General features: G+C 55.4%; 1 protein-coding gene across 1 annotated transcript in view; it reads right to left on the bottom strand.

Annotated features, from left to right (window-relative positions):
* The window catches only part of NOS2 (nitric oxide synthase 2), a 38,611-nt gene that overhangs the window by 6,414 nt on the left and 6,158 nt on the right, over positions 1–26,039 (bottom strand). Inside the window, 19 exon segments of the mRNA XM_077749934.1 lie at positions 130–293; positions 2,516–2,697; positions 3,464–3,542; positions 4,521–4,653; positions 5,408–5,582; positions 5,928–5,977; positions 7,180–7,284; positions 7,896–8,040; positions 8,425–8,507; positions 9,415–9,609; positions 12,757–12,858; positions 12,954–13,128; positions 14,485–14,624; positions 14,718–14,870; positions 15,692–15,787; positions 16,996–17,158; positions 20,518–20,666; positions 21,985–22,107; positions 22,846–22,930. Of these exon segments, the coding sequence (XP_077606060.1) occupies positions 130–293; positions 2,516–2,697; positions 3,464–3,542; positions 4,521–4,653; positions 5,408–5,582; positions 5,928–5,977; positions 7,180–7,284; positions 7,896–8,040; positions 8,425–8,507; positions 9,415–9,609; positions 12,757–12,858; positions 12,954–13,128; positions 14,485–14,624; positions 14,718–14,870; positions 15,692–15,787; positions 16,996–17,158; positions 20,518–20,666; positions 21,985–22,107; positions 22,846–22,930 (2,497 nt within the window).

Below are 26,039 nucleotides of genomic sequence, written 5' to 3'. Positions count from 1 at the left end.
GCTTTTGACAAGTCTCACTCTGGAAAGCGAAGGAGGATTTCTCCTTGCAGCTTAAGGACTCGCTCTGGGCTCTGGCTCCCCTCATCCTAGGACCCTGCCTTTCCTTTGCCCACCAGCCCCGACCTTTACCTGGCACAGGGTCTCCAGCCGCTGCCGCTCTGCCTCCTCCGTGGCCAGCTGTGCCAGTTTGCGGAGCAGCAGCTGGGTAGGGGGGGTGGTGATGTCCAGGAAGTAGGTGAGGGCCTGGCTGAGCGAGCATGGGGGCAGCCGCTTGTCTCTGACCCAGTAGCTTCCTGGACAGGGAAAGAAGGAGTCAAGATGGCAAAAAGCCCTCATTTAGGTTTCCTGATGAGGCCTCTGGGGAAAACACCCTCCACCCTCCAGCTATGGGGAGAGAAGACACTGAGTTTGTGTCTCCAGGGACAGCGAAAGTGCTCATGTGCCCAATTCACATGCAAGAAAGTGGTGCTCAGAGTTAGGGCTGCCTTGGAAGGCTGAGCAACAGCCCTCTAAAGAGCACCCAGGTTGACACGATCCTGAAAAATTAACTATGCACCAGACTTCAGTCCCTCTCTGGTTCAGACAGGTACTTCTGCAAAACAACCACAGGTGAACTACAGACTTGCAGTAACTCAATTCACCAAAGACTGACCCAGAGACCAGTTATGCATTTAGAGAAAAGCCTGTGACTTCAGTCCCTTGGGGCTATACCAAGAGGTACTGGGTGAACAGCAAATCAGCCCAGAGTAAAGCGGGAAGTCTCAAGAGGCAGTATGGGGGGCAGTTATAATGTGGACCCTGGAGCCAGTAGACATGGGTTCAAACTCTGGCTCCCTACTTACTAGCGAGGTGACTGGACACACTGAGTCTTGGTTCTGTCTCTGTAAAATGGACGTGGTAACAAACCCTGTGTCATTGGGTTTGTAGAAGCACTGTTATGTGTCTGGCACATACACGTTCAATAGATATCAGTATTTAGGGGCAGCCGGGTGGCTCAGTCGGTTGAGTGCCCGACTTCGGCCCAGGTCATGATCTCACGGTTCGTGGGTTCGAGCCCCGCGTTGGGCTCTGTGCTGACAGCCAGCTCAGAGCCTGGAGCTGCTTCAGATTCTGTATCTCCCTCTCTCTCTGACCTTCCCCTGCTCACGCCATCTCTCTCTCTCTCAGAAATAAAAACATTTAAAAAAATTAAAAAATAGATATCAGTATTTAGTAGTAGGTAAAAATATTAGTATTATGTAATTTCATCCAGACCTCAGGCCTGAAGAACCACACATCTGTCTTCCTACAGTCACAGGACATTCTCCTGGACAGTGAGGGACAACATCACACTTTGCCTCTATGACCCTCCTTTTCCTATCGTGGCCGCTCTCTTTTGGGGCCCACATTGTTTGGAGGCGTGGCTATCACGAAGGCCAGAGGGCTAGTCCTATGGGCTGGGAGGCTCGCAAGTGTTGATCTCATGAGCTTATCTCTCCTAGTACCTATCCTCTGCCCTGTGCTGTGTTCACCACACAGACTGGGCCTCACCTTAGCAGGGGAAGGGGGTGTTCCAGACCTTCCAGGTGAGGATGACCAGGAGGGTAAGGTGGGGATAAGTGAGGCCCTCGGTGGATAAGCAGTGTGAAATCACAATGCCGTGAATGCGCGAGGAGGTGATAAACTTTGGGACCCCACGAGGCTCTCAGGGCATGGTTAACCCCTTCCCTGAGCTTCCGGACAGACGTTCATTAACCTGCAGGGAGCGCACATTCCTCTGCTCCTGCCATTTATTCGGTGCCAGGAACTATGACGAAGGGGACATGTGCGCCTAATCATCTAGTCCCACTACAACTCTACAAAGATGGCTCTTTTAGCTTCACTTTAAAGACAAGAAATAAAGCTTCGAGAAGTTAACTCCCGTGCCCAAGGTCACATAGCTAGTAAGTGCCGGATCAGGGACTTGAACTTTCAAAGCACAGCATTTCTACACTGTTCCCACATTTCTCCATTACGTCCTCAGGCAAACGGCACACGCATGTCTCTTGTGGGGACTGAAGAGGCACGGCATGTAAATGAGGCCATCTAGTCATTACCCAACAAATGCCAGCCGCTACTGTTGGGATGATGGTGGTGGTGGTGATGAATATTCTTGCAGATCTGCCCTCCGTACTCAGTAGTGAGCTTTCTGAGTACAGATATTGAGCCTCATTCATGTTTGTCGCCCAGGCCCTGCCTGGTATATAGATGCGACCAGTTGAAATTTCGATGGAAAAATCAGTGAATCCATCAATGAACACAAAAAGTGGTTGGGTGAGCAAATGAATGAAGGGAAAAAGACCCCCCAGCCTCTGGGTTGGACAGATTGTCCCAAAGAAGCGTCCCTTCTGCTGGCAAAGCTGCATTAGCATGGGCTTGCGCGGCCCACCCACCCACGCGGCAGGGAGGACGGGGCCAGCTGCCCAGAGCGCAGGCGCGGGACCAGCCAGTCAGCGGGGCTGGGGGGGGGTTGCTGGGGCCACCGTGCGCAGCTCACCGCTCTCGCTGAGGGTCTCCAGGCACACGGGCTGGTGGGGTGCAGGGCCGTCCACCACCCGCTCCAAGATGCCTTGCACCAGAGCCAGCTGGTTGCCTGGGAAAACCCCGAGGTGCTCCCCGGGCACGTAGCTCAGCCGGTGGCCATCCTCACAGGAGAGCACCACCAGGAGGGTGGCGCGGCTGGAGAAGGGAAAGAGAAGCCTCTGGTGACGCCACCAGGATTTCCTCCAGGGCTCCTGATGGGCGCGCCAGCTTCCCCAGGAAATGTGCCCTCTTTTCATTTTCCTGCCCAGTTCCGTGAGCATGGGTCGCTGGCATCCCCCCCTCCGCCCCGAGGCCGGGGGCGTCAGGAGGGCCTGGGGCTTCTCTGTGGGGAGAGGGTGGGCCACACACTCCCCTTACTACACCTCAGAGCCACGCGGACTTGCATCGCACTGGGAGAGATTCGCATTAGGAAAACCCCTTCTTGCACAAATCCCTGCACAAATCTGGCTCTAATCGGAACAAAGCCCAGTTTTCCTAATGAATGGGGGGTGTGGGGGGGACAGCACAGCCCACCTCCAGGGAATCCAGAACACCGGTTTCTCCTGGCAGGGAAACGCCCTTCCCTGACAAAAGTTTTCCTGAACATTCTTAAGAAAGAGCCAAATGGTGTGAGTCTCTCTCGCCCACCACCTTTGCTGAAAGGGTTTAGTGACAAAGGACAGGTTGGTAGAGCAGGTGGCCGGTTCTCAAGCTGAGGAACTGGCCCACGGTTACTGGAGACCAGACCTAGAGGCGCTGGAGGTCGCAGGCGTTAGCAGGCAGCTGGTCCTAACGAAGTTGTCGCGTCGTTGCTATTACCAGGGGACACTTCCCTCCTTTCAAAGACTGACTTGTTCTGGTCTTTCCTTCACTAAAGTAAATCCGTGGGTTGTCACTCAGGCGAGCCTGCAGCGTCCCTTACCTGGACTGCGGACTCTGGAGGTTCTGCTGTGATTTGAGCCTCATGGTGAACACGTTCTTGGCGTGCATACTGCTGAGGGCTGCGGGGGGCAGAGAGGAAGTCGTGGCAAAGTGGCTCTGAAGTGTCGCTGGGGCCAGCCTCCGTGTATCAGAGTCCGTTATCCCCGGACACTACCCTTGGGCTGTCCTGCTGTGATGGTGTTGGGTTTCTGTCCTTTCTCCCTCCCCCTCCGCCCCAGTCTGTGTTTCTGAATCACAAATAAAGACCCTTGCTTAGACAGAGCATAGTTGTGCTGCTGCTAAGTGCTGGGAAACGCATGAGGTGCCCAAAGATGGAGATCTGGTCTCCCCCACAGCTTGGGTCTGCAGGAGAGCCTAGTTGAAGCCGGGGGTGTCCTAAACATGTGGGAGACTAAGGGCTGCTGTGCTCATGGTCCAAGAAAAGAGGAATCGCCGAGGCACAGGGTCTAGAAGCCACCGTCACGAGTCACGGACGGCAGCGTGGGACTGCTTCCACAAGATGGTATTGACAATACTCGGCAGCCGTCGGAGCTGCACAGCTGGGGCTCAAATACCGGCCCGGCCACAGGCTACCAACTTGCGTCACCTCCCCAAACATCAGTGTCTTTGTGCCCTTCCTCTTTTTTTTTTTTTTTTTTTTTAAGTAACCTCCACCCCCACCACGGGACTCGAACTTACAACCCCGAGATCAGGAGTCAGCTGCCCTACCAACTGGGCCAGCCAGGAGCCCTGGTCTTTGTGCCTTTCTTACAAGATGAGTGTCAGGGCTCACTGAGGGTGGGGGTGGGGAGGCGCCCAGCACAGTGCCTGGCACACAGGAGGCCCTCCGGTCGTGCTGGCTGCCCTTTCTGTCACCCGCCCGGGGCTTCCTCCTGAAACAGGCTCCCTGAGGGTTGAAGCGAGTTCTCCAGTCCTGCACCCGGCAGGCTCCCGGCTGCAACGAGGCCAGCTGCCTCTGTTCTGAGGGTCCTAGCGGTCTCCTCGAGCCCCGACTCGGTGTCAGAGGCCGCCGTCCCCGCAGGAAGGGCTGCGGGTACCTTTGTTGAGGTCCAGAGGCTGTGAGTCCTGCACGAGCCTGTAGCGGCGTGGGTCCCAGGTCACGTTGGACGTGTAGAGCTTGGGGATCTGAATGAGGTGCTTGCCTCGCACGTCGAACGTCTCACAGGCTGCCTGGGAGGAGGTGGGGCAGACCAGCGTTAACCGTCGCCACGGTCATCCTCTTCGACATCACCACGATCAGGGCCACCGTTTCATAGGTCCTTACAAATCAGTGACGTGCTTCCCATGATTACTAAGTACATGGGCATGATTGGGCTGCCGTGGGTGCTCAAAGAGGCGGCCAGGCTCGGCGCACAGTCGCTACTGCTATTGTTATGAACGCTACGGCTCACAGTACCTCACTTCACCCGCGCCCACACCATGAGCTTGAACTACTCCCGTGTTCTTGGGGGGGGTGTCACAGGGAGGCCTGGGAACCAGGGGCCCTAAGTGCACCGCTGGGTCAAACACTCTGCTCAAATGTGGAGTTCTCGAAAATCAGGAAGGGGGGGCAGGCCACAGGTCCATAGGACTCGACGGCATGGTCCCTGTCCCCACGCGCACTGTGGCTGGGAGACTGACACAAGACAAAGTCATCAAGAGGTGACCTGAATAATCAGAGGGAAAGACCTTAAACTGAAGCTCCTTGAGGGTAGCGCAGTGTCTTAGTCGTGTCCCTCCATCTAGGGGTGCATGCTTACAGTGGAGTTCTGGGGGTTTGGGGGAGAGCGGCAGTGACCTGAGCCTTCAGGCCACACCTAGGGCGACGCCCACAGGACCAGGCAGGAGTCATGCCGCCCAGGACGGCCGGCACAAGACATCCTGGGCACGAGAGGGCTGCGGCTGCCCTGTCCGTGCCGGGGGGCGGCTCCAGCTAAGAACTGACCTTGAAGGTTTGCACGGCCCAGCCGCGGAAGGCTTCCTCCTGTCCACTGAGCTCATCCCCTTCCCCTGTGGGGGCGAGCTGAGTGGCCCCCAGATGGGACAGCTTCTGGTCGATGTCGTGAGCAAAGGCGCAGAACTGAGGGTACATGCTGGAGCCGAGGCCAAACACGGCATACCTGCCCGAGGATGACACACACGGGGAGTGTGGGGTGGGCCCAGCCACACGGGCATCATGTGGCACCGCCGGCCTCAGACACTCCCCCCACAGCGGGGCGCAGGGCCGGCCAGCGCACGCCCCCGTCTGGTCCTCCCTAACTCCCGAGCCTTGTCACCAACTCCCGTGACCAATCCGATGCTTGGTCTGCAGACCTATGAGAGCGACACACGCTGAGGACAGGGTCTCTCTGTGCCTGGGTATCTTGGAAAAGACCCCCTTATACACAGCCCGTTTCCTCCCTGGCACCCAGACTCTAGGTCCATTAGGCAGGACTTGGGCGAGTGGGCGTGGGGGAAAGCCTTACCTGAACTTGTTGGTAAGCTCTTTCAGCATGAAGAGGGACTTTTTCAGTTTCTAGAAAGAGAGAGAAGCACAGACTTCTCATAACGAGACTAGTGTACGTACTGCTTTTACTTTCCTTCCGGCCGCCCGTTTAAAGAGCAGCCACATCTGGCTGAAGAAGGTTCAAGATCCGCAAACGGAAGTTGGTTTATGTGCGGGACCAGCTGGCTGGGGCTTGGGGACAAGTTCAGCCGTAGCAACTCAGGTGGGCCTGACCCTTGGTGGGGGACCTAGAGGGGCCCAGCCCCGTCCAGCTCTGGTAGAGGGGGGCCTGCCTCATAGCAGAACATCTCCAGAGGCTCTCCTCAGGGGGCATGACCTCTCTGCCTCTCAGGAACCTGGTAATAACGACAAGGGGACCCATACTCTCTAAGATTACCCTGATTTCCAAGGGACTCAAGATAAGTTCAGGTGGAACGTGACCCAGCACCAATAGTGCCAAATCACACGGTAAGAAAGTATTCTCTTTTCTGTAAAATTTTAAAAATTATTCCTGTTTCGATTATTATTCTTATCTTCATGAAAACTAGGGAGAGTCTTTGCTTGGGGCTAAGGGAGCCCGGAGACCTCTAATCCTTGCCCATTACTCATTTGAAAAAACAAAGCAAGCCCCGGCCAGGCAACAGTACCTAGCTAAAATTCAAGAACTTGGTTTGGCTTTCACTGGATTTATGTTTTGTTGGCCTTCTGTTCATGGGAGTGACATAAAGTTTCCTTTAAACGTGAATTTTTGAGGGGTGCCTGGGTGGCTCAGGCAGTTAGGCATCCAACTTCGGCTCAGGTCATGATCTCACGGTTCAAGAGCTCGAGCCCCGCGTCGGGCTCTGTGCTGACAGCTCAGAGCTGGAGCCTGCTTCGGACTCTGTATGTGTGTCTCTCTCTCTCTCTGCCCCTCCCCTGTTTGTGTTCTTTCCCTTTTTCTCTCTCTCTCTCAAAAACAAGTAAATAAACATTTAAAAAATTTTAACGTGAATTTTTGAGTTCAAAAAGGTGGGTCAGTTCAAAAATACAGAGCAGAGGAAAGGCACCATATACATATGGTGATAATTATAAAGGAGGAAGGCAGCCGGCCGGCACTACGCAGCTCTGAGCACTCACTCCCACGTGCCCTCCTTAGGACACGCGGAATCTCCCAGATCCTTTCCCTGTCCCTCTCGGGCCCTCCTCGTCCCCCCACCCCCGACCACCGGGACCTGGGGACCTGGGCCACCCACCTCTCCGTTGCTGGGGCAGTCTCCGTTCCCAAACGTGCTGGTCACCACCAGCAGCAGCTGCTCTTCCCCCAGGTTGCTCAGCCGGTACTGGTCCATGCAGAGGACCTGCACGGCACGGAGGGTGGACATGAGCCCTCGGCTCCTGGGCTGAGGCCCTCCATGCCATCCCCGGAAGCCCCGTGCCTCCCTTCCCCCTCCCAGGAGCCCCCTCCCCCCGCATCACCTGTCCCCCTGCCCCACCCACGCCCAGCACAAGGCAGCCCGGAGGAGGGGGACCCAAAGGCTTTGCCCGCAGCTCATCTCAGGTGAAAGGCGTCCCTGTCTCGTGTTCTACCCGGGGCCCAGCCTCGGGATGCCTCCAATGAAGGATGAAACCCCGTCTGGGGTTTTGTCTCATCTGCCTGCACCTTGTTCCTCCTCTGCCCCCCGCGCCCCACATGTAGCACTGCAGCCTGCAGTGAAGGTAGTGAGTGAATAAAACTCATTGACAGCAGCTCGTGGGTTTTGAGATGGGCATTAGGAGAGTGTTTCTCAAACTGTGTTCCCCGGAACACTCTGACGACTGTATTTGCTGTGGGGGTTTGGGAACCTCTGGACACAGGTTTCCAATGTACGTCAGCACGCCCGAGGCTCTGGGACCTTCAGGAGCAGAGACTTTGGCCAGCGTGTCTGCGCCCGGGCAGAGGAGAGGGCACGCGTCCAGCTGAGCTGGCTACCTTGGGGTTGAAGGCACAGCTGAACAAGGCTCCTAGGTCCCGGGCCAGCGTTTCTGACTTTCCCGTCTCCGTCGCAAAGAGGATGGTGGCTGGGACTCGGGACGCCATGGTCTTGCGCATCAGCATGGAGGCGAAGAGCACAGCTCTGTGAGGACAGACAGACAGACGCTGTGCCGACTCCGCCCTCCAGGGGAACACGGGGGCCCAGGGGAACGGGAGAGGGACAGCGTTCAAAGCGTGGCAGTTTGAGGGGAAAGAAGCCACGTTTCTTACCAGGTATCGACCTTGACTCCCGGCCCTTCTCCTCCCCTCACCCGCTCAGCCCACGACTCGGCCCCGTGGGAAAACAGAGGGCAGGGAAGGTGGGGCGGTGGCGGCACGCGGTCCCCACCCGCGTCTGGGCCTCTGCGAGCCCGGCCCCATAGAGACATCGCTTCTCTCTATTCCCTGCCCTTCGAGGCCTGGAAGGGCAGGTGGACTAGAAGATCGGGCTGCAGTGAGGACGTCAGCACCGGCCGCTCCCACTTACTTAACCAAGACTCGGAACGGAACCTTCCTTCTCCGGGGTCTCCGCGTCTCGTCCTGCCAGACATGGGTTTTCCAGGCCTCCACCTTCAGAGGAGAAGGCACCTGTGAGGGCCAGGTGGGCCCCAGTGCGGCCGGGGCGCGGGGACGCGAGGGAGCCAGAGGACCCTTCGTGCCCTTTGTGAGGTGGGGGTCCCCGAGTGCCCCGGCAGGGAGCCCCGGGGCCCTGTCTCCCTCAGGGTTGTGACTCTAGGGCCCAGCTTGGAGCTCCCACAGACGAGGCGGCCATTAGTGTCCCCTCCCCCTGGAAGGAAGAGGCCCCACTCCTCTTCCGTTTTTAGTGTCACGGGGCAGACCATGTGATGTACAGTCCAGGCCGGACAGCTCTGAGTGAAATGAGGTGCTGTGACAACAGCCACAGACTGTCCCTGGCGGTCAGTCACCCGACTTGGCATCATCAGGTAAGGAAGCTGTCCCCCGGATCTAGCCGAAGCCCTCGACAACATAAAGGGAACGGGTTTCAACAGGGAACAGTCATGGGGTGCTTTCTGGGCTGGGCAGGGACCCGCTCACGGGGTCTGCACAGTGAGAGCGTCAGGGCTCAGGTGGGTGAAATGACCCACCCACGACCGGGCCGCTAGGAAGCGGCAGAGTCGCCCGCGGGGGTGTCTGAGCCGCGAGCCCAACTCTTCACCCTTATGGGGTGCGAGTGTTTTTGAGGTTGGGGCAACGGTGGCCGGCCTCCAGCTTAACGTCAGAGCGATGGAGCTCGGAGTGTGAAATAAAAGGTATTTCCTTAAGCTGCACTCTCTGTGGAAAGGGACAAATGCAGGCCAGCACTCCGAGAAGCATTAGCAATAGGCCTGTGTGTCCCCGACCTGCCCCGTGTGTCCTGCGTGAGTGAGCGTGAACGTGCCCGCATATGTGTACACACATGCACACGCGCACACACGTGCACCCTGTCTCCACCCGGTGGGGGAAGGCCCTCCCTCACCTGGTAGTAGAAGAAAGGGGACAGGACATAGTTTAACATCTCTTGGTGGAACACAGGAGTGATGCTTCCAGAAATCGGGGGCACCAGCCAAATCCAGTCGGCAGGGCAGCCTCCCCGGGACCGGTACTCGCTCTGCATGTACTTCATGAAGGACTCTGCGGCTGAGTGGTGGTCCATGATGGTCACGTTTTGCTTCTAGAAGTAGAAGGAGGCAAGGGGGGGGGGGTGGTGAGGCAGGGGAAGGGGGACTCAGGCGTTTGGGCTGTCAGCAAAGGGACTGCGGGAGGCCTGGCAATCGGTAAACTGTGACAGCAATTCCTCCCGGCCACCTCCCTGCTGCTGAAGATAAACACCCAAAGGGAAGGCGCTCTCAGAACCTCCAAAGGAGCCCCAGAAATCACCACGGTCGTGGGTCGGCCCAGAGGTCACGTGCCCCCCGCCCTGGCCCTCTAGGGCCAGTGTCAGCTTCTCAGACCACGCCTACAAGCCTCCATGAGCTCCCCAGAAATGGCCCCTCTGGATGCAGACAAACCCGACCCTAGTGTCTTTTTGCCACTTGTTGGTAGAAGGTTCCAAGAGTCGCTTCCCCAAGGATGGGGTTCTCTCCCCCAAGAAGGAACCAGACATCTCTGAAGAGGACAAAGGGTTGGGGGATCCGCAGCGTATGGAAGACGAGCCAGCACCATGTCCCACATCCTAAAGTTAGAAGCCAAGGGGTCTGGGCCTTCCTGGAAGGAGCCAACAAAGGCGGCCGCACCTCTCAGTGTCTGGGGCCACTCACTTAGTCAGGAGACATTTGTTTAGTGTCATGATTAAACCTCTCATTAGCCACGTGACCTTGACTTAGTAGTTCCTGAACCTCACTAAGTCTGTTTCCTCATCTGTAAAATGGGGATGGTCACAGTTTCTACACCATACGGTCGCTGGAAGGATGTGGTAAGTTAGGGGCACTTGGGTGGCTCAGTTGGTTGAGCATCCGACTCTTGATTTCGGCGCAGGTCTCGATCCCAGGGTCGTGCGATCCAACCCCACATGGGGCTGCAAGCTGAGAATAGAGCCGGCTTAAGATTCTCGCCCTCTCTCCCTCTGCCCCACTCTCCCGCTCACACTCTAGTAAAGCACGGAACGCGTGCAATAAAGGTCAGCTGCTATTATTTTTTTCTATCAACGGCAGGCATGGCATAAAGCACGGGCATTACGGGGGGAAAACGTGGCCCCTTTTTGGCATTAGATTACACTCTAAGTAGGGGAGGCAGAGGAGGTTGGCCATTTTCACATGGTCTGAGGGAGGTGAGCACAGGTGCTGACAGAGGGCAGAGGCGGGTAGCTCAGACGGAGGCCTGGAGGAGGAACAGGCGACTCCAGAGATTGCGTCCAAGAAGAGGCAAGTCTTGAGAGATGGGCACAAGTTAGGCGAGGGGCGGGCATTCCCGGAGGACGACAAGAACACTGCCTGGATCGAGGCCGGAAGGACTCACAGGTCTTCTAAAATCTTAACATGTGAACGAGCAACCCCTGGGCGCCAGGCCCGTTTGAAGCTGAGAGGCTGATGACGGTAATAATAAATAATAACAACAACACAACGACTGCTTATGGAGTGTTCGCTACGGGCCACGCAGCACAGGTGAATGGTGTGTGTGCATTTTCACCGAATCCTTACAATAACCTGCTGAGGGAGGACCTGTTACTTGTCCCCGTCGTACAGATGAGGAAGTCTATCATGAAGGGGGGTGACAAGGAAGTCCTGGAGACTCTCAAGCAGTGGGGGGTGGGGGGTGGTGAGCAGTGGCCAGGGGACAGTTGAGGATCGGCAGATTTGCTGGGACAGATCTGCCTCCCACGGCGTCGGGGCTGGTGTGCAGAGCCCCCAGGAGTCAGGATGTGTGGCCCACGGCCAGCAGGGTCCCTCTGAGCTGCGCCAGCCCTTCCTGTTCCATCTCAGAGCCCTCAAACCCCCCCAACCCTCAGACAATCAAGCACAAACTTGACCTGCCTCTGGGGTGCCCAGCCCTGGGAAACAGTGTGATTGTAAATATTTACTGGGTATTTGTTTAACGTCGACTCCCTCTCCACCGCGCAAGGAAAGGGCTTTTGTCTATTTTGTTCACCGCTCACATCCTCGGCCAAGGCCAGGGCCCGGCCCATGTGAAGGGCTCAGTATGCTTTGCTGAGTGAATGAATGACCATCTTCCTAGTGGTCTGGCCCTAAGGTCTCTGCCAGCTCTGTGGAGGGGGGTTCAGCCTCTAAAGTAATATCTTCACACACCCCCTGCCTCCTTCCCAAAAGGAAGGAGAGCATTCATATGAGTGAGAGCAGCAGACAGGCCAGAGGGCTCAGTTCCACGCAAGAACGGACCTGTGCGTGGGCCCAAGGGGTGGGTGCATTCGCTCGGTATAGGGAAGAAAGAGCAGCGCCTGCCCGTGGGGATGTGGGCTCTCATTTACTCACTCAAGTACATAGTTTTCTCAATATCTACCGTGGCCAGATGCTCTTGCAGACTCTACAGGTAGAGCAGCGAACAAGAGAGGCAAGGCCCGGCCCCAACAGCAAGGCAAGAGCTAGATGTACTCTGTCACATCAGGAGCTAATAAGAATTCGAAGAAAAATAAAAGACAGCGGTAAAGGAAGAAGAGAGAGGGACAAAAGGGAGGCGTGGGAAGGGTGCCGTCTACACGGTGTGGTCAGGAAGGGCTACTCCAAGGAAGTGAACAGACACCTGGATGGAGGGAAGGAGCCGGCCATGGGATGACTTGTGGGAGGGGTGTTCTAAGCAGGGGGGAAAGCAAGTGCAAAGGCCCTGAGGTAGGAACCATCCCGGTGGGCCTGGAAATCCACAAGAATTCCCGAGTGACCGGAAGAGCAGCAGAGGATGGAGTCTCACCAGAGAGGCTGGAGGATGAGGAAGTACAGTGAGACCTTACAGTGGTTTGGCTGTAGATGAACGCAAGAAAACTAGGTAGTAGCGGGGGGATTTATTGGGTTAGCTGGCCCATTATTTCTCTGAGATGGGAACCTGTCGGCCACTGCTGAGAATGATCAGCAGAGACAAAGATACTGATGATACGGAAGTGGGGGGGGGGTGCAGACTTTTCAGGAGGAAAGTCTTTGAGCCACTGGGAGGGACCCGAGTCAGTGTTCAAGCTCTGAAATGGACAAGGACCGAGCAGGAGGGCGTGTCTCTGCACCCCACCCCACCCCACGCCTGGCCCGGTGCTTGGCACAAACCGGGTGCTCGCTACTTGTTCGAGGCCTGAGAGAATGGACCGTACTGTCTGGGGAAGAACCCTGCACAAGGTGCCCAGCTCAGCAGAGAGCCCCCAGACCCACAGAACGCGACGCACCTGGAAACTGTGGAGCACCGCGACATTGATCTCGACGACAGCACGGTCCTTCCAGAGCGAGGCCAACTTGTGCGTCTCCAGGCCCATCCTTCTGCCCACTTCCTGCAGAGGCGGAGCGACGGGGCGAGTCGGCCCCCAGGGCCCCCCCCCCAACACAAGCCCGCCTCCGCAGCTGCCCCACCGGTCGGACCCATTACCTCCAGCACGTTGTAGCGCTGAACGTCACAGAAGTCCCGGACCCCGATCTCCGTGCCCATGTACCAGCCGTTGAACGGGCACCCTGGGAACTCCAGGCCACCCACCTCGAGCAGCATGTTGGCCACGGCGGGCAGGGCGTACCACTTGAGCCCCAGCTCACGGAACCACTCGTGCCTGGCAGGGAGGCAGAGAGACGTGACTGAGGCCTATGCTCCCGCCTGTCCTCCCCTCTCCCCCACCCAACACACAAAAAAGCCTTCGGGAAAAGACTCAGCTAGGGAAACCCCTTTCCAAGTGTTGTTCTCGGAGTCTTTCCAACCTGGAGAGGTGACCTGGGCCGAGTACGTATCATTCATTCATTATGGATTCATCTACTCGTTCGTTCATGCAAACATATATTAAAGCAACAAGTATGCAACAGGCACCGTGCTAAATACTGAGAGCCCAATGTTACCTAGCAGGTAAGGACTCTCGTGTCAGGAAGCCCAGGTTCGAGTTCTGCCTTCCCAGCTGTGTGACCTCAAGGTGTTCTTTAGCCTCTCTGAGCCTCAGTAGCCCCACCAGTAAAATAAGGATTAACAGCATCACACTCGTGGGATTATAGTGAAGTGTCACTCCTCTGTAAATTCACTTGTTCCAGAAATATCTATAATTGAGCACCCACCATGTGCCAGGTGCCCTTCCAGGGGTTAGGGGTCTATGGCTGAACAAGAAAGGCAAGATCCCCCTTCTCAAAGAGCTTACAGACTAGACTAGATGATATATATAAGTGAATAGATAAATAAATAGAAAAATAAAAACAAGGTGATGTGGTAGATGGAGGGTGAGGGTCCCTGCTCTAGATGGAACGTTCAGGATAGGCTTCTCAGAGGCGGTGACATTCAGGACAGACCTCAGTGTCAAGAAGAAATGAATCCTTTAACTTTCTGAGGAAAAGGCATGTCAGGCAGAGGGAAATGCAAGTGCAAAGGCCCTGAGGTGGGACGGAGTTCAGTATATTCAAGGGCCAAAAAGAAGAGTATAGCTTGGTGCCTGCTACATAGTGAGTCTCAAATAGAGAGAGGTATTTTTGTGATGATCAGAGCTGCCTGGAGCAGGGACTGAACCAGACGAGCTCCGGAAGTCACCATCGCCCTATGCTTTCACCACAGTCAGCTGAGGCCCAGCTAAGAGAGCTGGCTTCCGGAAGGCAAGAGGCCTGGGCTGCTCAGTGTGAGGATATCAGAGCCTTCTGAGGGTCCCCGTCCCAAGGTCACTGCTTCCCAAGTTCTTAGGGCCCCATCATTCTAAGCCTCTGCTTCCCCTTCAGCATCAACATCCCCTCGTAAGTCTGAGGCCCAAGGCCTAAGGCCATGGTTGCTGCGCAGGTGTCGACAAGGCATGATTTGAAAGCCAGCCCTTCTGGGCGCCAGCTGCTGCTGGCTGGGCTTCAGGGGAGGGGGTGGGGGGACCTGAGGATTGGGATCACCACAAGGAAAGGAAGGGAGCATCCGTGTTAACACACACCCCCGGCCCCCTCGGCCTGCTTACTTGGGATGTTCCATGGGCACCTCGAGCACAAGGTCAGGCGGGATTTCGAAGAGCTCGGGGTCTCGGCCGTCAGCCTGCAGGACCAGAGGCACTACATCGAAGCGGCCATACTTGGGCTTCCAGCCCAGGTCGATGCACAGCTAGGGGCAAGGCGGGCCTGGTGAGTGCACATCCCCGGACCCCCGGGCCCCCTGTGGCCCCACTCTGTCCGCCAGCAAGGCCGGACCCCATACCTGGGTGAACTCCACGCTGGCAGGGTCCCCAATGACCGTGCCATCGGGCATCTGGTAGCCAGCATAGCGGATGAGCTGGGCGTTCCAGATCCGGAAGTCATGCTTGCCATCGCTGCGCTGGGGGAACANTGCACCTGCGCTCGCAGAACCGAACTCCTCTCACGGCCTCTGTACAACCTGACCCCCCTTCCTGACACGGCCCTCTCTCGCTGATTCTCCTCCCAGCCCCGCCCCTTCCTTCAAGACCAGTACAGGGACTGCCCCCTCCAGGGAGCAGCCCCCCATCGCTCAGGCAGGGCTAGCTCTCCCAGCCTTCTCCCCTGCTGCACATTTCTCTTGCAGCCCAGTTGGCTGGATGCCTGTCTAGTGCCAGGCACAGGTTCACAGTGAGCGGGGGCAGCGTCCTAGATCTTAGTCACCTCTGCATTGCCCCCCACCCCACTGCCATGCCTGGTCCTGGGTTGGGGCCCTGTGATGTGGGCACTGAGTGTTTGCTGAACAGCAAAATGGATGAATGGCCAATGAACTGCTCAGTCCTAGTGGCCTTGACCTCTTTGGTTGGGGATAGGAAAAGGGAAGGGGGGAAGGAAGGGCTCCTGACCGAAAGTGGTTCTCCTGGCTCTAAGAAGAATGACACGCTAGAGCCTTGAGCTGCAAGCCAATCTCTCATCTCTTCTATATAAAATGGGAAGCCTGACCAAGCAGTGAAGAAGTTGCTTCTTAAAGATCCCCCATCCCCTCCAAATGCTTCTAAGTCGGAAGGAAATCAAGGTCATGGGCTAGTAACTGGGGCTAAGCTCCTGGAGGTTACTCTCACTACTGGGGCTCTCCAAAGAAGCCTGAGTCCTTTTCCCTTCTCTATCTCCCTGGTTTCTCCTGGGGCCAGAGACACCTCCCCGAAACCCATCTGCGTCCTTTGGCTCAGACTCGGGGGGCAAGGTGGGCCCTCGCCGTACCCCTAGGAAAAGGTGCACCCACCTGATATTGCCATTGTTGGTAGCATAACGCACGTGTCTGCAGATGTGCTCGAACATCTCCTGGGCAGTGGAACAGCTCCGGGCGTCGAAGACCTGCACACAGCCCACCCAGCCCATATGCCATCAAAGACTGAGGACAGAGGCCTTGGGGCTGAGCAGAAGCTAAGTTGTTTGTTTTTTTAAATTTTTTTTTTTTAATTTTGAAAGAGAGCATGAGCGGGGGTGGGGCAGAGAGAGAGGGAGACACTGAATCCGAAGCAGGCTCCAGGCTCCAGGCTCCAAGCTGTCAGCACAGAGCCCAATGTGGGGCTGGAACTCACAATCTGTGAGATCATGACCTGAGCCGAAGTCGGACGCTTAACCGACTGAGCCACCCAGGCACCCATGATCAGAAGCTAAGTTAATGAGGGAAGGCGGGAATGGTCCAAACCCCCCTCACCCCCACCCAAATGCCAAGCAGAAGAGAATGTTCTCCTCTCTGCACTGATACCTCCCGTCTCAGGACTGCCCCATCCTGAGAGAGCCCAGGCAGCCCTTCCCTCTCCGAAGACCCTATCAAAACCCAAATCGCAAGAAAACGTGACTTTTGAGCACAGGAATCAGGATTCCCACAGCCCTAGCCTAGCGCCTTGATAACATCAGCACGTTTCATTAAGTTTTATTTATTTTGAGATAGAGAGCGTGAGTGGGAGAGGGGCAGAGAGAGAGGGAGAAAGAGCACCCAAGCAGGCTCTGCACCATCAGCACAGAGCCCAACGTGGGGCTCGATCCCACGAACAGTGAGATCCTGAGCTGAAACCAAGAGTCGGACGCTCAAGTGACTGAGCCTCCCGGGGGCCCTAACATCAGCACAGGGCTCTTAGCACATTTTACTTCAGCCAGTGTTGGTTTCACTGGTATTTCTCATCAATTTCTGCCCAAGCACTTCCTATATTGTCCAGCAATGAATGATCCCCCCATGTAAAGACGCCCATGAGGCCAGGATGAACAAAATGTTTCCTAGGAGCCAAGGTCAACAACCTCTGTTGCGGCACCGGGGCCCCAACAGTAATAAGAAGGTCGTTGGCTCTATGTCTATGTGAGAAAAGGCCAGCTTGAAAGCCTGGCCTGAAACCGCACTCTGGACTTCGAGGGGGGGCCCTGTGAGTCCCCATCGCACGCTCACAAACGTGAAGAGGAAACCAGGGCCCGGCTCCGGAGTGGGGAGTGCTGGGCCCAGCCCCACCCGCCCGTTCAGAGCCCTGTGCTGGGGGCCCACCCGCCCCCCGGGTGGCCTTCTGCTCGGGTCTAAGGACGCCCACCTGCAGGTTGGACCACTGGATCCGCCCGATGCAGCGGGGGGCGTTGCGCCAGGCCTGCTTGGTGGCGAAGATGAGCTCATCTCCCGTCAGCTGATAGGTTCCTGTTGTTTCTATCTCCTTTGTTACCGCTTCCACCCTGGCCAGATGTTCCTCTATTTTTGCCCTGGGGGACAGGAAGACAGCAGGAAGATCAACAATGAGATGGCCTTAGATGGAGATTAATTCCAGCCACAGAAGCAGGAACTGGACTAGGACACCAGGAGGGCAAGATGTCCCTCGGAGAGGCTGTCCCCTCCGGGGCCGGTTTCACGGGTGTGCAACCCCGGCCCGCAGCTTGGAAGGGCCCCGTGCTCCGCTTAACGCGCTGCTGTCGCGGACTTGAAACGCTCGATCGCTCAGAACAGGGAGCCCTCGTTTTCATCTCGCCGCTGGGTGCCGCCAGGTACGCGGCCGGCCGGTCCTGAGTCTGTCGGCAGCCTTGCTGTTTTCAGGCACTTTTTCTCCAGTGACACTCATCTCANCCACCATCCCACGATCAGGAGAGGAACAGCCCGTTCGACAGCGGCTCCCATGTGCCAGGTTCCCATTATGAGCCAGGCACTGGGCGAAGCCACTCACAGTTGGGCTGTCACTCAGTGTCCAGGGGAGGCATTTTTGTGTCCATTTTGTAAGCGGGGTGTATGAAGGCTCTTTCGGGTTGAGTACCGGCCCAGAAGCAGAAGTGTGATAAAGGGCAAAGTCAGGACTCAGACGCCCTGATGCCAAGCCGGGGCCCTTAACCTTCCACCCTCCACCCTAGGGGGGAACTGCAAACGCAAAGATACTGGGGGCCTGCCCACACATCCCTGGAATGCACTGGGCACTCAGAACTCAGCCTGCCGGGCCCCAGGGGCTGCTCCGGGAGCAGCCCTCCCCAACCCTGTCCAACAGCCCGGGCTCCTGACAGTGTGTGGTTTCTCAACCTCCACACTCTGCACCCAGCAATTCCAGGAGAGATTTCTAAACCATTCTTTCCCTCCCATCCCAGGCTGCAAAAATATCCCCCAGGGAGGGATTCAGTCGGAAAGGCTTTGACACACACACACACACACACACACACACACACACACACAGCGACCCTGAGATGTCCAACCTACACCAAAGACTATTTGAAAGGGCACCAAACAAAGCTATTTAAGGAATGAACCGCCGATTAAGGAGAGTGGACGACTCAGAACAAAATGGCCTTTCTGTGGAGGAATAGTGCCTTGACAACTCTCGCTGGATTAGAGAAAAGAAGCTCAAAGACACAACCTTTGGGGCTCCTTATCTTCAAGGACACTCCTGCCAGGGGAGGTTAAGGCTGCCACGTGGGAAGCCCTCCCTTGACATTCTATCACCGTTTTCATACAGTCCCATTTCTGAGGGACTCCAGAGGCTAGGATGCCTATTAGTTCTGAAAAACAGAGTACAGCTTTTGGCATCAGCACACGGATTTGAACAGAGCATTTGGCAAGGTACCATTTCTCACTATACAATCCCTCATTCACAAGCAAGACCTAACTCCCCAGTTGTCTGCGCCTCGGGCCGCTCGTACGACCGTGGGGACGGACTGCAGTTTGCGTCGTTCACATCCCCCAGGACCTCTCGGCTGGTTCAAGGAAGGGACTGGTGATGGAAAAACGGACCCTCCCTCTGGGACAGGCACTCGGGTATCTGAATGGCCACCGAGCGCACACCTGTTGCTTCCCCTGGGCTAACACCCACCGATGTCTTCCAAATTCCAGCAGGGCCTTCCGGGTCCAGCATGAAGCTGGGACCTTCAAGGTCAAAGGGCTGGAGGCTACAACATACGTTAAAAGCAGGGGCTCTGGCGCCAAGATGCCTGGGTTCAAATCCCAGCGGTGGGACTCCCGAACATTGGACTTCAAGCAAATTATTTCACCCAGGGGCTTCGGTTCTCTTAGCTGTAGAAGGCGGTGCATAATAGCGATACTTATTTCATAGAGTCCGGGTGAGCATTACTTATATGGCACTAAGGCAGGGCCCAGAACAGACTTAGCGCTCAGTAAATGTTAGTGTTGATACGGTGGCCCGATGAGGCCCGTCGGGAAAATTCCTAGACTCTGAAAGGCTCACTAGTCATTGACAGAGCTGACAGCCCAAGGATCTTGAACTTCCTAGTCACAAAGCACATCTATAGGTGTGGTTACGCGGCACACGCAGCAGGCACCCCCTCCCCCACAGGTTTCTCAATCCAGCTATTAGACTCGCCAGAGGGGCTCCCAAAGAACACAGATGTCTTCCCCCTCCACCCTTCCGGAGATCTGGACGCCCTTGGGCCAGGGTACCCTGGCACCAGTACGGTGAGAGGTCCCCAGGCGATTCGATGCACAGCCAGGGTTGAGATCCACAGCCTTGGAAGATAAGGGCCCTTTTCATAAGCTCAAGGCCCCTTCCGGCTCCGACACTGTAGGGTCACAGGAGAGGCGACATGGCATCCCCAGGGACCACCCTTTCCACCATGGGGGTCCCAGGTACATTTCTAGGACTCACTTCATGCAGCAAAGTGCCGCGTGGCGTATGCCCTCCCGGCCACGCTCCCCTCCCAGCCCATAAAACGGTAAGTCCATTACCTCAGCCTTTCTGTCTTACAATCCCTTTGGGTATTTTATTTCACAGTTATAAGCGGGCCTAAGTTTATAATCATATATTTCATGAAACCCAGGAGTAGAGAACCCTGCAGAGTTTGGAGCCCAGGGCACGACTTGCTCTGTCCACACCAGATGACGCAGATCCCAGCGGGGACGGGGCGTCTGTTCGCACCCGCTGGAGGTATGCACCAGGCAGTCTCAAATGTCTTTGAGACAAAGACAAAGTCTCAAATGTCATTTTTGTGTCAAACACTCCATAATGGAAGGGGACACGGCACAAACTTACTTAAAGCCTCGCAACAGTTTTCTGAGCCAGGTTCCACTCTCCTCCCACTTTCAGCGATGAGGAAGTTGGCTCGCAGAGAGGGTAAACACATCTCCCGAGGGTATGGGGCTGATTGCTACTGGGGCGGCCAGGATTCAAGTCCAAGCGGGTACGCTCTTGACCCACACTTTCAACCACTCCCGTGATGCATCTTTTTTTTTTTTTTTTTTTTTTTTTTTTTTTTTTTTTTTTTTTCTTCCAGAGAAACAGAGTGCGAGCAGGGGAGGAGCAGAGAGAGAGGGAGACACAGATTCCGAAGCGGGCTCCAGACTCCGAACTGTCAGCACAGAGCCCGACGTGGGGCTCAAACTCACGAGCGGTGAGATCATGACCTGAGCTGAAGTCGGATGCTTAACTGACTGAGCCACCCAGGCGCCTCAACTATGTGTCTTTTTCTTGGGTTTATAAGCACCTACTCTGGGGTCTCTCCCCTTGGAGAACTATGCTTTAGTTCACTGTCAGTCGGCTAAGGAAAAGGGCCTGGGGCCAGAGGGAAATAAATGATTAGAGACAGAGGAGCTCAGGGGAAGGGGAAGGTAGGGATCCTGCGCAAGTGAGACTTACTCTTTGAAAGAGCTGTAATACTGGTTGACAAATTCGATAGCTTGAGGTAGAAGCTCGTCTGGGGGGGTAGGCTTGTCCCTGGGTCCTCTGGTCAAACTTTTGGGGTTCATGATGGCTCCCAGACATGACTTGGACCTGCAAGCAAGGTCCTGGAAAGAGAGAGGCAGGTGGTGAGGGGGCTGCTTGGCCCCTTGGGAAGGCGTTGACATGAGTCCTCCTTCAGGGCCATCTCTCCTGGCCATTTCCTTCCAGTCCAGCTGCTTCAGCTCCCTGCTGCCCCCTCCACCCCGGTGGCACCTCCTCCCTGGGGTCCACCCAGCTTTCTCCCCACTCACATCTCCTTTCCTCCACTGGCTCCCCCAAGTGGGTGTGAGCTGGGATTATTCCCATCACCCTGGGCTCAGTCTCTGGCTCTGCTCCCCAGCCAGACTCAGACTCAGAGCAAAGGCAACAGCTCGATCCCTGGGACATGTCAACTACCTTCTCACTTAAAGGGGCTGATATGGCCCCTGGGTACACCCTGTTGGTATTCAGCCAAAATGAATTGAAAGGAGAGGACAGAAATCCTAAAGTCAGAGGATGGCACAGAAAAAATACTGGAAAGAAGTACACCGAACTGTTAACTGTGGTAATTTCTGGAAGGTATAGAAAATCATTCTCTTTTCATGGCCTTGAAATTTTTCAATTCTTTTCCACTTTACAATCAGAGCACATTCATGTATATACATATATATATATATAATGTTTAGTTTTGAGAGAGAGAGTGTGAGATCCGGGGAGGGGCAGAAAGAGAGGGGAACAGAGGATCTGAAGCAGGCTCTGAGCTGCCAGCAGAGAGCCCGACGCGGGGCTCCAACTCACAAACTGTGAGATCATGACTTGAGCCAAAGTCCAACACTTAACCGACTGAGCCACCCAGGTGCCTCGAGAATGCATTCTCTAGGTAGAACAAGACCCTTAGCAGAAGAAGCCTTAAAGGCACTTACTCCCAGCTACTCACTAGATGCTCAAATCCCTCTCCAATCTCCCTATCAAATAGCACTTGAATCCTTCTAGTGACAGGGATCTCACTATCTCCTGATGCAGTTCAGTTCAGCTTTGGACAGTTCTATTATAAAATTCTCCATGATTAAAAAAAAAAAAAGAGAGAGAGAGAGAGAGGGAGAAAAAGAAAAAAGAAAGAAAAGTCCCTCTGATGCTACGCTCTCTAAGGAAGACTGAATTTCTTCCTGTAATCATTTATCTCACCTTCCGGATTATCCGTTATCCATTAGGGGGATTAAGGGGGAGTTGGCATCATTTACCTCTTCGGTGATTTGTGATCAACACTGGCTTCTGTTCCCAGCACCCTGTGCCCAAGCAGATGACTGATTTGCCCAGGGTGGTGTCCATTTGAGCTAAGAAGGGCCCTCATGGCCTCACAAACTTGGGACAAGGGCCTTTCTCCCAGAACCCCAGACCTCTCACCCCTTTGGCCTTGTGGTGAAGTGTATCTTGGAAGGTCATCCCACTGCCCCAGTTTTTGATCCTCACGTGCCGTGGGCAGGCCGATGGGGGCACATCCAGCTTCCCCAGGAATTCTGGAACCGTCTAAGAGGGGGAAAACGCCAAGGGTTTACTAACGCCCCCACTCCAGGACCCCACAGGTCTCCCTGTTTGGGCTTGGAGTGGGGAACCAGGATTTGGCGCACAGGCCAGGACGTCGGTCTGCGTCCCCCCTCCTTTCCCAGCAGCGTGGCCGCCTGGGCCGGTGCCTTCTAAAAGCTCCAGGTGCCTGGGCCGCTGGCCAGGCTTCTCTCCTCGCCCGGGACCCTGCCAAGTTTTCCCGCAGAGGAATTGCAACAGGAGGGATTAGGGTTAGATGTAAGAGAGACTACTGTCACGGCCAGTACTGCAGAAGACAGAAATCTCCGTACAAGGAAGAAGGTACCGCTGCCCCCGTGCAGGTATCGGGGACTACAGAAGCCCTTACCTCTCGCCCATTTCTCTCCCCACCTCCCTGGAACGCTGAGGTCCAAAGCCCTTAGAAAAGATGGGACCTGTGGGCTCGAGGCTGGGGGCTGAGCCTGCTTTATGTTGGGGTGTCCCAGCCCTGGCTCCCTGAATGGCCCCCTCTCATCCGTGCCTCTAGCCCGCACAGGCATCATCTAGGGGCCAGAGCACCACAGAGGCCACAACTCCCGCTCACCCAAGGCCCTTCTTCACGCCCATCCGTGCCCCTGGGGGTCCCCGCTCCCTGCCCAGGCCCCAGCCTCCACCAGGCTGCTCCTCCTGCATCTGCCTGCGCCAGGGAGGAAGGGGCTTCCCACACCGGTATGACTCACTGACCTTCACTGTCCCCGTGAGGGCCTGGGGGGGCTCATTCCGGTGCTTGCTGAGGCTGTGACACTTGGAGTCATCCTGTGTCACTAGACTGTGAAAGGAAATAGCCATCATGAGGTAGAGCCTCTCAGGGCAAAGAGGGATCTTGGGAGGCCCCTCTGCCAACCCCTCATCTGACGGATGGGGGAACTGAGGCCCAGATGGGAGGAGTGAATGTCACGGCTGCCGGTCCGGGAGGACATGTGGATGTGGTGGGGGAGGCAGCGAGTCACACCCCATCTCCCCACCCTCTCTCCTCCTCTTCTTTGCTTGCCTCCTCCCCCACCCCCAACTCACAAAGCCAAAAAGACAAGAGAGGAGCTGAGCGAAAGCTAGCTGCCCAAATGATGACCCAGAGGAAAGACGTCCCCCTCAAAGTCAAGTACAAACATGGGATAAGACTGAGTGCACAGAGAATGGCCCCTTCCAGCCTGCCCTCCCCAGCCGGCAGCACTGCCCAATACCCACTTGTTTTTTTTTTTTTATTAGTTTATGTGTTTTTAATTTTTTAATGTTTATTTGAGAGACAGGGAGAGACAGAGCGTGAGCAGGGGAGGGGCAGAGAGAGGGAGACATGGAATCCGAAGCAGGCTCCAGGCGCTGAGCTGTCAGCAAAGAGCCAGACGCAGGGCTCGAACCCACGAACTACGAAATCGTGACCTGAGCAGAAGTCGGACGTTCAACCAACTGAGCCACCCAGGCGCCCCCGCTACCCACTTGTTTAAGCTTTTTTATTTAAAGTCCTTGATATATCTTGGCTTAGTTACTGATGCTAAATTTTTATTAGGGGAAATGTTAAGCATACGCAAGCAGAAGGGACGGTATAATAAAGCCCCATGGGCCCTTCATCCAGATTCAGCCCCACTTCAACAAGTAACACCCCGTGGCTGGTCTTGTTTTAACTCTATTCTCCCAGCCTCTGCCATCATTTCAGAGCAAATCCGGGACGCCATGTCATCCATATATACCTCAGTAGGTGTATGTGGAAGTCAAGGACTCTTTTAAATAATATATTGCTTCTATTTATTTTGAAACACAGATGTAAAGCACTTTGCCTGTCCTTTGCAGAGGAAAAAGCCCTAACAGTCTGAAATCACTGACAAACCACTGCCTCGGGGCACCTGGGTGGCTCAGTGGGTTAAATGTCCGATTTCAGCTCAGGTCATGATCTCCTGGTTCATGAGATGGAGCCCCAGGCCAGCCTCTGTGCTGACAGCCAGAGTTTGCTTGGGATTCTCTTTCTCCCCCTCTCTCTCTCTGCCCCTCCCCTGCTTGCGCTGTCTCTCGACATAAATAAATAAACTTAAGGAGAAAAAAAAAAGGAAGAAGAGAAACCACTGCCTCTGGTTTGGGATTTCAGGTTCCCTCTCCTGGCAAATGCTACCGAGAAAAGAAAGTACGTGATCTCTCCAGGCCACTTACACGTGAGCACCCCCTAACCGTCATACCCCACCTAGGCCTCATCCTGGGGTGCATCACACCACAGGAGCGTGTCGAATGGAAGCTCGTGTTCCATGTCCTTCAGGGCATTTTCTGGGGCGGGCATGTGTGTGCACACACATCCAAGGCGAACGGAAGTTAGAAAGTATTACCAAGGTCTCTCGTTTTCCACTTTGTGCGGATCTGTCATGTGGGCACGTGAAGCTTGCGCATGCATTACTTTAATTCTTGGGCAAAGTAGTGACTACATCTTTAAATTAACGCGATATGATCAACTACATACCTTCTGTGGTAGTTACGTGATTTACGACCATAGAAGAGATGGTATCCTTTTACAAGAACATAAATCTGGATCAGAAAGCAACTTCTATCTCAATCAAGTGATCCAGCAGGCCTTCCCTGTGACCTATCATCACCCCTCTGATGTGGACTGGTGGGCCCCACCAGAGTCAAGCCAGAATTAGGGGAATCAGCCAGGGCTGAGCAATCTTCAAAGGGCTCCGTAAGTCGGAAAAGGTTTGAGGCCGGGGTTCTTCCTGCCTTACTGCTCTTGATCTTTCCCCAACCTCCACCTTCCTTGGGGCCACGGGACTGGAGACTTCGATAAGTAATGCTGAGGTGGATGACGCAATGTCTTTGTACACTGCCCATAACTACTGCCACCAAATATGAAAATGCTACCTGAAAACTACCCAGATGGTCCAGGGTCAGGCTGACCCCATCACCTGTGGTTGGATATTTAGGTTATGTCCACTTTCTCCACAATTATAAATTATGCCTCACGCTGTATACATGGTCTGATGGTGGTGGTGGTGGTGGTGGTGGTGGTGTGTGTGTGTGTGTGTACAAGCACAGAAAACACCTGGGGGAAATGCCAGTAATAGTAACAGTGATGACGGCATGGGCCATCTCAATTTTCCAGGCTTCTGTGTTTTCCGACTTTTACTAGGTGACTGTGAATTCCTTCATAATTAGGAATCGTTTTATTTCGAAAAACAAACTAGCAAAGTCACACACAATCCCCTTCTGCCCCAGGAGGCTAATTTCTTTGGACTAGCTGCTGGGAGCCAGGATGGCCAGAAGTCAGGTGAGCACAGGAACGATCTGGATACTTATTGCCAAATTACTGCAGAGTCTATCCAGACACTGCTGCAATTTGGCTACACGCGCAGCTATGCTCAGTGCTATACGGTCCTTCATGGGAGCAGCGGACCTTTAAGAACCTGCCACCAGCAGGACCCAGTGCTGGAGTGTGGTGCATAGATCCAGAACTGTCCACAACCCCCGGGGCGGCTGAGGACGGCCGGGCAGCGGTGTGTGGCCTCTTTGGGGGTAACGGGGGTCCTGATTTCCCTTGCAGTCACCACTCCTGCCCACCGTCCACCACTGCACGCACCGGGGGCGGCGGAGGGTGGGGGGACAATCTGGGAAACGGGTCTAATTTGTAAAACAAGAACCTCTTTGCTCTCTTAATCACTGCAGTCCTAGAGTGTGCAGCAGCCCCAGGGCTGAAACATCTAGAAGGTTCCCAAGTGCCGAAACATCCACAGTTCCTACTCCAGCCCGCAGAGACGCTTCTCGCGGGTGCACGTGGGTCGGCGGCGGCTACCCGAACCGCAACTCTTTTGCGTTCTAAACACGGAACCCACTTGGCATCCTCACCGGCCTCCTACGCAGCGAACATTCCAACCCTCACAACAGAGGCTCCGGGCGGGTCTGTG

The sequence above is a fragment of the Crocuta crocuta genome, unplaced genomic scaffold, assembly GCF_008692635.1.
Source record: "Crocuta crocuta isolate KB4526 unplaced genomic scaffold, BGI_CrCroc_1.0 scaffold149, whole genome shotgun sequence".
NCBI classification, from domain to species: Eukaryota; Metazoa; Chordata; class Mammalia; order Carnivora; family Hyaenidae; genus Crocuta; species Crocuta crocuta.
This window is presented reverse-complemented; position numbering and strand designations above follow the sequence as displayed.